Source organism: Apis dorsata, unplaced genomic scaffold (genome assembly GCF_000469605.1).
Source record: "Apis dorsata unplaced genomic scaffold, Apis dorsata 1.3 scaffold_73, whole genome shotgun sequence".
Taxonomy (NCBI): Eukaryota; Metazoa; Arthropoda; class Insecta; order Hymenoptera; family Apidae; genus Apis; species Apis dorsata.
Genome location: NW_006263371.1, coordinates 184,986 through 195,871, shown reverse-complemented (window position 1 = coordinate 195,871; position 10,886 = coordinate 184,986). Strand labels below are relative to the sequence as shown.

Genomic DNA, 10,886 nt, shown 5'->3' with positions numbered 1-10,886 from the left:
AAAAAAAAAAAAAACATTGACATTCTGGAGAAATAGGATTTATCATCCGGATCTCTGGCAATCTCCAGACGGTACGTGACTTATGAGTTATTCATAAGATTCAGAGAACATGCTCCTCGTATCTTCCATATCCTGGTGACAATCTGCTGCGAACATCGGGAATCTCCAAAGTCCATGCATCAACCTAACCGTCCCCTGCATCGAGAAACCTTCTCATGAATTTTCTTTTCTCTTCAAGGTTGACCAATCGTCACTATCCTTTCCTTTAAAGAGGAAAGTAAGAGTCTGTCCATCCCTCTCTCTTTTATCATCACAGACAATGATGAGCATATGGAAGAATAGAATCATTAAAAACTCTTCTTTAGGAGCATCAAAAGTAGAGTTCCTCCTAACTTTTGCAATTTAAGGGAAATTTAAGGAAAGATTTTTATCTTAAGTTATACTTAATATTATAATAATATATATAATATATACTTAAGTAATAATCCTTATTTGAGACTCATTTTATGCAAGAAACATATCAAAGTTAAGAAAAGTCAATCATAGACAACCAAGAATAAGAGCAGTTGTAAGAAAAATGAAGAAGAGGTCTTTCTTCGAGTAAAGATACGTTGTTTATGTTTTCTATTTAATTATATATTTTAATTAAAAGAGAGAAACCTGTCTGTTTCCCGAGATATCTCTTAGAAGGGGTAAAAAGGAGAAGGAAATATATATGTGTGTATAAAGGAAGATGGAGAATAAACCACATTTTGCATACCGCAGTGGGGGAAGGTAAAAGGATAAAAATTAAAAAACTGGGAGAGAAACAGGGCGCGTTACCGCTAATGAAATACAAAATCCAAAAGCCTCCCAGGGAAGAGAAGAACGGGATTCAATCTGTATTAGCAACCCTCCACCCTTATTTCCCTCGAGGTTCGTTACAAAGCAGAAGCTCGATGATGCCGGTATATCCTTCCAATAAACGGAGCTATTCTCCTTAGCGGGCGGGATATTTCCCCTTTTCTGCCGAAGCTTCTTCTGAAACCAACAACCGCCATCCCTGGCTTATCGATAAATTCATCGTGCATCCGCGGAGAAATTCTAACGCGAATATTTCCAAGAGTTAATTACACCTTTTAGAGATATAGGGGAGGGGTTTTAATATTTAATAAAGCGATAAAATATTCAATTCAATTATTATTGCCCTCTCGCTTCGTCAATCGATCATTTATGTCGATTGTTTAACTTTTAATTGTATATTTTTATTTGATCCCAGAAAGATCGATATTTAAGCCGTTGCGAGTAAATTACGTGTGCAAAAAATTAAAAAAAAATATATATATAGGAAGAAATATATTAGTTAATTTTTCCTGAGAATTATCAATTTTTTTTTATCGATTGCTTAACTTTTAATTGTAATTTTTTTTTATTTTCATTAATCTCAGAAAGATTAATATTTAGCTTATGTGTAGCAAAAAATTAAAAAAAGAATAGAAAGAAATATTTCAGTTAATTTTTCTAATGAAATTAGAAAAGTGATTTGCTTATCAAATTTTTGTTGATTGCTTAACTTTTAATTGTTAGGGGAAGATTAATTTTTATGGATATATTTTATTATATTTTTTATTAATATAAGGTTAATATTTGAATTGCTACGAGTAAAGCTTATATGCAAAAAATTAAAAAAAGAATAAAAAGAAATATTTCAGTTAATTTTTCTAATGAAATTAGAAAAGTGACTTGCTTATCAAATTTTTGTTGATTGCTTAACTTTTAATTGTCAGGGGAAGATTAATTTTTATAGATATATTTTATTATATTTTTTATTAATATAAGATTAATATTTGAATTGCTACGAGTAAAGCTTAATGCATTATATTAGTTAATTTTTCTTGAAATTAAAACAATGAATAATTTTCTGGAAATTTTTCGAACGAGAGAAATAATTATCACATCATGTATTAATTACATATTGCGATTAAAATATTCTCAAAATATTGACAATATCCAATGTGTAAATCATTATTAATAATATTCGGTTCAAAAGTTACTCGTCATTCTACTCTACTCGTTGAAAAGTTTTTTAGTTTCCACGAAAGAACGAGAGAGAGAGAAAAAAAAAAAAAAAAGAAAAGAAAGGAAAAAAAGAAAAATGAAGCTTATTTTCGCTCAATTTCCTCCTTCCTTCGTGATCCCTTCGTGCCATCTGTGACTGATTTTTCGCAAAGACAGATATGAAAGAAGTAAAGTATCTTATACGGTTAAAAATTGCTACGTTTCCAATATCTCACGGCTGGGCTGACTACCGACAGACACGTTCTACTGTAGCTGACGTAACTCTCTGCATCACCAGAGCTATAGCTAGTCCAGCTAATTTTCTCGTATGTCGAGGCGGGGAAAGTTGATTTTAACGGTTTCCAAGCAACGTTTCCAATGACGTTTCGTCGGATAAAGCGGATCGAAATTTCTTCCATCCGTTTCGAAAAGAGAAAGAAATATTACCGAATTTCAGGCCGTGGATAAGATTTCCAACCGATATTATTTCTTTCGAATTCCATTCCGTGAAATCGATGGACGCTGTTCAAACGTTCGAACTGCAAATATTTCCCTCCGTGGCAAATATTTAAACGTGGACAGTACACGTGCGCGCTACGTGTGTGTTCCTCCAATCGTTTCGAATTATACGCCGATTCATATTCGAGTATACTATAACCATCCACTTGCCGATGGATCAAAATATTTACGAACAATCTCGTGAGAGTATATTAGTTATTGAGTGATGTAATTAAAGCTATGGATATTTATGCGAATTACAATTATTCTTTCGACAGTGAAATACATTATGGTTTTTTTTTTTTTTTTTTTATTTGTCAAAGAGGTTGAAAGAAGGTTGAAGGGTCTATAACACGTTAGATTTGGAGAAAGAGAATGTTGAAAATTTTACGATTGTAGAGAATTTTCATCTTTTCAATTTTTATTTTTATTAAAAAAAAACGTTTCGATAAAACATTCGACTCGACGTGTAATATAATGAAAACACTTTTTCCAACAAGGTTTTTGGAAAACTTGGAGCAGAAAGGAAAATTAATCTCATAGAGAAGGATTAAGAATAGAGGGAAGAGAATCAAGAATAATTATATCATTGCGATTGGTTTTTANATATAAATATTATAATATTTAGAAAAGAGATATATATAATAATATTTAATAATAATTATATTTAATTATAAAATAATTATTCAAAATTAAAACTAAATAAAATAAATAAAGTAAGTAAATATGATTATTTTTCAATTTTGTAATTATATAATATAAATGTTGTAATATAAAATAAAAATTTTACAAAGAAAGAAGGAAAAAAGAATAATAAGTAAAAAGAAAGGAAGAATTCATTTTGTTCAAGACTTATATGATTGGACTTATTTACTTAATAAACTTGTAACTTATTTACTTAATAAACGATTACTCAATAAACTTGTAAATACTTTCAATATTGAGATATAGTGGATATAATAAAGGCCATAAAAATATATTGAAAAGGATTATTAATTGAATTTAATTATTAGTTGAAAACACAGAGGAAAGGAGAGAAAGAGAGAGAGAGAGACGGACAGACAGACAAACAGAGAGAGAGAGAGAGAGAGAGAGAGAGAGAGAGAGAGAGAGAGAGAGAGAGAGTAATATCGAGTAAAGATAAAATTGGAGAATAATTCGTGTGTTTAATCGTTTGGTGAAAAAAAAAAGTGATAAATTTATAGAATAGGATTTTACAGAATTAAAAAGACGAAAGGTATAGTGAAATTTATCAAAAAGATAAAATTTCGCGATTTAAAATAAAAAATTGTGTAAACGTTAAAACGATGAAATATTTTGTTTAAACGTTCGCCGTTCAGTGAAATTCATGGTCTCGGTCCATTAGAAAATGAAGCAAAGATGGAAAAATTACCGTGGACGATAATATTTCGTCGAGAATATTACTGGAACTAATCCACTGCGAACAACAAGGGGAATAGCGTTTCGAATGAAGGTAAGCCGTATTTACCGTTATTCATAGCTCTTATAGGAAAACTAAAGTGCGGGAACAAATGGGTTATCGCCATTTCCTTACTTTGAGGAAATGAACAGCGTTGAATGACGCGTTAAAACACAGGTTCTCGAAAAATATTTCGAGAAAAGATCGAATTTTCTTTTAGAAATTTCTTTTACAATTCGTATACAAAATCGAATGGAATATTCATCGAAGGTCAAAATTTTGGGGAAAAATTTTATTTTAGAACGAATTTTACTGAATACAAAATCGAATATTCATCGATCCATTTTTGAAATTTTGATGATACCTTTTTTAAAAATCCGAATACTTCGGATATCTTTGAATTTTCTACACTTTTAATAAATATTAAACAATCTCCAAATTTATTCGCATTAATTGATATTATAATATTTGAATTCTATAAAATTTTCATTCTATACAATTTTTGAATAATTAAAATCGAAAATGGATTCGAATAATTAATAAAGAATTAAATTTTCTTCAACGCATCTTATCGCACAAACGTCTCGTTTAAATGCATTAAGATTTTCCTTCACCACGATCACGCTGTTCGTGACGTTTTTTTCGTGACTCACGCGTCAGAGGATTTCCTTTCCTCCTCCTTCATTTCGCGACAAGCGTTTCGCTTCCCTTTGAACGTTTTCCTTTGAGTGGCCGTTTTTTTCTTCTTCTTCTTTTTTTCGAGCCGTCTACTTTATTTTATTCGAGCGTTACTCTTGCAACGCGAAACATTACGCGTTACGATCCGAAATTTCATTAAAGAGTTCCTTTTCATCTTACCTACCATCTACTATCTACTGATTAAATGCGTTTTCACCCTCTTCACGTCATGTTCAAAACCCATTTTTTTTTTCATCGTGTCTCATTTAAATACGATTTTCTATTCGTTTTAACCCCTCCCTTCCAATTTTATTTAACGAATTTTGTCCTCGCTTTTCCCTTTGCGGTTATATTTTATAGGGGAAATTCGATAAGAATTTTATCCCCTTATTTTGTTTTAACACCTCCCTCGCGAGATTCTATAAAATATTCCACAAACGTTGGCACATTTCTCTTCATTGTAAACTTCTTCGTGTTGTTTCATGGATTTTCTAAATTTTCCACGCAATAAATAATCAATGGAGATCGTAAAATCAGACAGGCATCTTTAAATTTTAACGCGTAAATTGAATTATACGAGAATAGAGACAAGTCCAATAAATCCATCTTTGTCTATTTCAAAATGAAACTCTAATCTCTAACTTTCTCCAACTTGCAAAAAAGTTCTCTCTCACGAAAATATGTATATATTACCGAGTTTCAACATTCTAATTTACATTCCCTTCCACACCAACGCACTACTCGTAATTACAGTTGTTCATAACTACCCAATCTTCGCTCACGAAACTTCATACTCGTTCAATTTCAAGGCTGAATAGGCTTCTCTGATTGCATCATCGTCGCAACAACAACAACAACAACAACAATAACGAAACCGCGTTGTTTTTAAAATCAAGACGAGATAAAAAATGCAATTTAATCCCTTTCCCCCCTTTTTATTTTCCTATTTTCATCGAATAACTGTAAAATATCGCGAGAACTCGTCGTCCAACTCGAGTCCAACCAAGATTCACGAATGAAGAAAGGATAATGCGCCGAGCATGCGCGAGACGAGGCGTGATGATACCACGTGCCGCATGGATAAAAATGGTCAGTGACGTTCGAGCGCAGAGTAGTGGCAGGTTGCACGTGTCCCCTCTCCCCCCTCCCCTCCTTCGAGCCACTTTTATTTCGCACGAGCGGCCAGTCGGTCGTAAAATGTTCAACTCGTGTCGCTCGCTCGTTTCGACGAGCGAGAGAGAGAGAGAGAGAGAAAGAGAGAGAGAACGAACTCCGTCGATTTCTCATTTTTATTGCGAATTCACTCCCTACGAAAGATATATGTGTATATATAGCTCAGAGTAATGAGAGTACATTTATATATATATATATATATAAAAAGAAATAGTGGGATTTTATTTATTTATTTATTTTTTTTTGAGAATCGTAGGCGAGGATCTGGACTGTAGGTGGCTGTGGCGGGCTCTCCCTTGGGAAAGAGAGTGGGGAAGTTTTTTGCACTCCTTGGAGCGAGATAAGAGATAAGAGAGGGAGATTAGTGACTCGGGGCCGGTTATCTTTAGCCGGCGGTTGCTCTGCGGTGAAAAAATTTCACCAATTTTTACGAATTTTGCCTCGTCGACGTGATTAATATTCGAGTAAATATTTTGGTTTGTTCAGGTTAGAGAGTTTCTGTTTACGAGATATTATGTTGTTGTTCGTGCAAGAAGAAAATAATTTTTTGAATATGGGAATGGGTTTTAGGCTATTAATATTTTTTAAAGGGAATTATATATCTTTTTATCGTGAATCTTCGTCGATACGATATATATATGTTCAAGTAAATATCACAGATTTCATATTTATTCAAGTTAGAGAGTTTTTGTTCAGATATTACTGTCTCGTTCTAATTCATGTTATTCGTAATAAGAAAATAATTTTTTAAAGATAGGGATGAGGATGATTTTGGATCATTAATATTTTTTAAAAAGAATTATATATATCTTTTTACCACTATTTTATACAACTTGAACATTTATTTTAGGAGATATTTCAATTTGAAGTTTGTAACGTAAACAATAAACTATCATTTTGCATGTTTTTTTTTTGTAGAAATATATGTTTTTTTTTTATATAGAAAATATCAAATTGTATCAATTGATAAATAATCTATGATCCTATTTCAAAAACATAGAAAAAAAAGAAACATATGTATGCATGATTTTTATACATCCTTTACATCTATAAAAAAAAAACTACAGAATATGTATTTTTTTGAAATTAACATCAGAATATATATCTTTTTGAAACTATTTATATATAACTTTATATGAAATATTTTTTATTGTACAAAATTTAAAACAAGAAAAAAAACATACACATTTTTATATATCCTTTACATCTACAAAAAAAACTAGTAACATCAGAATATCTTTTTGAAATTATTCAACTTTATACGAAACGTTTGTTTTATTATACAACAATGAAAATCAAGAATTGAAAATATCATGACAAATCTAATTTGATAAATTTACAAAGACTAATATCAACATAAAAAGAAGAATATTTTAAACTAGACTAGTTTTAAAACAGATCAAATACTTTTAACTAAAATTCAAATTTAATAACCATAAAAAGTTAAAAAAAAAAGAAGAAAGATTAAAAAATTATTAGAATATTTCTCTTTCGTTAAATGGAATCCCGAGACACGAGAAATCATTTCCAATTCGTGAATCTCCTATCAATTAATCTTCATTATATTTCATTATTTCGCATTTTCAAACGATTTTCGTATCATCATACTTTTTCCACTTCCCTTATGCTCAACTTTGAAATTGAACCGAAGCTTACGATGATAAAATGAGGAGAGGGAGGGAGAACTCCTCTCTCAAAATCATAGATAAAGAACGATATTAAGTTCAAAACGAGAGAGAGATGCTTATCCTTGCGTCCTCGACGCGGATTCGATAAGGAGACGAGAGGATTGAGAGCCAGAGAAATCTTGTCTCGGATTAAGAAGGAAAGACACCGTTCCCATTGTGTCTAGAAACTTCGGATCGACCGTTAGTTATTCCTCGTCGAATACAATTCGCCAACTTCCGATTTCGTATTTAATGAACCAGTCCAGAGTTTCGATAATGTGTCTATCTCTTGCGTAAACTCTTGTGTCACGGGAGAGAAAAGTAGAGAGAAACTACTCTTAGAACAATTAAAAATACGTTGGATACTTCCTCTACTTCGTCAAGTTTCGTCTCCACTTTTTAAAGTGAATCGCTCGTCCACCAGTGATTCTCAATTGAGAAATTCGAGATTTGTTACAATTTTGTCTAGTATATATATGATTCCTTTTTATTTTTGTTTTTTATTCTTAATTTTAATGGCAATTTTTGCTTTTGTCGCAGGTGGTGAGAGCTGCAAGCCCAGTTCTTTTACGAGTCATTGTGCTTGGTGCGTTCTTCATATACTGCACCGTAAGTAGATTATTTTTATGTAACTTTTGTTAAAATTGTAGAAAACATTTAACATTTTAGATTAGAAGATTATTTAATGAAACACTATTACAATACATTTTACGTCGAAGAAATTTAAATTAAGATGTGTAAAGTGAACCTAACTAAAAATTTAATCCAATTTATCTATATCCTAACTTGATATTATTCTAACTTAATAATAATTTGATATTATTCTAACTTGAACCTAACTTGAATCAATAACCAAAATCTAATTTAATTGTCGAAGTCTAATCTAGATAATCTAATCGAGGCTTAATCGAGGTTTAGATTAAACTTAATTCAAATTTAATAACCATAAAAAGTTAAAAAAAAAGAAGAAAGATTAAAAAATTATTATACTAGGAAAGAATTATAACTTAAGAGCTATTAAAACTATCCTCGATCCCTTTAAATTCTTATGTTCCGATCCATTGAATTGAAAGATTTATAATAAACCTAACCTAAAATTTAACTTGAACCAATAATCTAATTCAATTGTCTAAACCTAATTGAAGTTTAATCGAAGTTTAAATTGAATTTAATCCAAATCTCAATCTAACCCAAAATTAAAGAAAAATAGTTAAATGTAAAAAAAAAAAAATCGTACGATTTGAGAGCTGTTAAAACGGCAATCCGTGTTAAATTCCCGTGTTCTGACCCATTGTTGGAACAATTGATAAGTTCGTTTGGAAACCCTTTATCCGGCAATTGAGCACACTTGCCCCTCATTCGACCGTGAAACGGACGGCCTCTCGGCACAAAAATGGCGGGATAAAAGCGACGCCAGCGCCGCTGAACGAAAGTTAATCCAATCGTGGCGTGACGCGGCACGCGATTTCGCGTTTCTCTATGAAAAGTATTCTCTCGATTGGCAATCTATTGGCAATTATACCCACGCGATGCACCGTGAAACGAGAAAGAAAATTTTTCTGCCAAGTAAAAGAATGCTAGTATCAAGCGGGGAAACAAACTCGTTCGTTCTTTTTCTTTTTTTTCAAACTTTAGATTTTTTTTTTTAACATTAACATCGATATTGGATCACGTGCAATCTCGTAATTTCTTTCACTTCCTTTGCAAAATTACTCGACCTTTATTCGAAAGCAGCTTGTCATTTAGCTTCGTTTTCGTGCTTCAGATTCGTGATATTATTTCACAGTCGGAAGTTCTCGTATATTTTTAGTTCGATCGAATGAATTAATTCATTGAAATTTTACAAGATTGTGAGTACAGACCATAGAGTTACATCATAAATTTTTTTAATTAATGGAACATCGCTTCGAAAAGATGAAATCAACCTTTGAAATATTATTTTTAAATCGTAACTTCGTAACGGGAGAAAATATTCGAGTTTCAGTGCATCATTATCCTCTAAGTAAAGAACATTTAATTAACAAAATTATATACGAAAATTTGATGAAAATTTTCAGAGAAATTAATACGGATACAATTCTCATTCGAGATCAAATTTTTCAAGATAAATTTTTGAAATTCGTTTTATACGAAGATTGTAATACACTTTTGCGATTGATTGTACACGTAACGTACCCTCCACGACAAAAGTTCTAGGAAATTATTTCTTCGAATAAAAATTTAAATAACGCATTGAAAGGAAATATAAATTATATTTATAAATATTTTTTAATATTTTCATCGAATATCGCAGATTCTGTTTCAAAAACTATAAATATATTTTCCTAACACTTTCGAATAAACGTATATATAAACATCTCTTTATCAGACCTAAGCCATCTGTTTCAATGATGACAATGATGAAGAAAATTCGATTCCTCGATCAACAAAAATCCATCAGAGGGAAATTGAATTTCTCTGATGAATCTGAGAGGATATTCTCCCCGGGTGGAGCAGAATGAATTATGGGAACGGAAATCAATTTCTTTGTTTCAGACGATAGTAATGTACCCCCGTCCAAACGTCATAACCTGCACAGTGCGTGTCTGGCTTCGAGAGATTGGATTTTCCCTCACTTACGGCGCTCTCATGCTCAAGACTTGGCGGTGAGTAAGTAGTGTAACGACGATAAAAGAAACGTGATTTAATTCCCAAGCATCGTCGAGAAACATCACGAGTTTGCAATTAGCCAAAAATTAAAATTATCGTTCGATTTCCTTCGTTGAATCGAGCGCCTAAGCTACAATTTTAGAATCTCTGGAAGACGAGATCCAAGATGATTCTCTTCGACGATTGATGATTTCTAGGATAAAAATACATATAAATAAACAAATAAACAACAAAATATATATAAATAAACGGTAAAAAATCTATAAACAATAATCGTTTCTCGTTATCCGATTGAAAATTTAAATTTCCAAATAAAAGAAGACTTGGAGATAAACAGACTCAAACGAATCTCGTTGAAGAAGTTAAGTATCTTTCCTCCCAATTTCTTCTCCCCCCTCCCTCCAGAAAAACCTCAAAGCAGCGGTTTCCTTATATTTTTTAACAGGGTTTCCCTGTACCCAATCTTCCTCTCAACTTAGAAATCCTTTTTCATACAATGGTTCGGCATACAGCATCGAGCCAATTTTCCACAAGCTCGAGAATCTCTTCCAACGAGGAGAGTCCATCCATCCATCCATCCATCCATCCATCCATCCCCCTTTATCCCTCCTTTTCGAAAAGAATCGAAAAGGGGATCATTTGAAAGGTGCATCGTCCCTTCTTATTCCCCCCCTTTCTTCTTCCTCTTCCCCTTCGATGGATTTTCGAACCGATCAATCTCCATGATCGAAGAGAAAGGATAGACAGAGACAGAGACAGATAGA

The 10,886-nt window shown here is 32.0% G+C and overlaps 1 protein-coding gene across 1 annotated transcript in view; it reads left to right on the top strand.

Annotated features, from left to right (window-relative positions):
• Nucleotides 1-10,886, top strand: part of LOC102677960 (probable G-protein coupled receptor CG31760) — a 203,585-nt gene that overhangs the window by 168,730 nt on the left and 23,969 nt on the right. The window contains exons 6-7 of the mRNA XM_006610269.2: nt 8,014-8,082; nt 10,009-10,118. Coding sequence (XP_006610332.1) covers nt 8,014-8,082; nt 10,009-10,118 — 179 coding nt within the window. The remainder of the gene's footprint in view (nt 1-8,013; nt 8,083-10,008; nt 10,119-10,886) is intronic.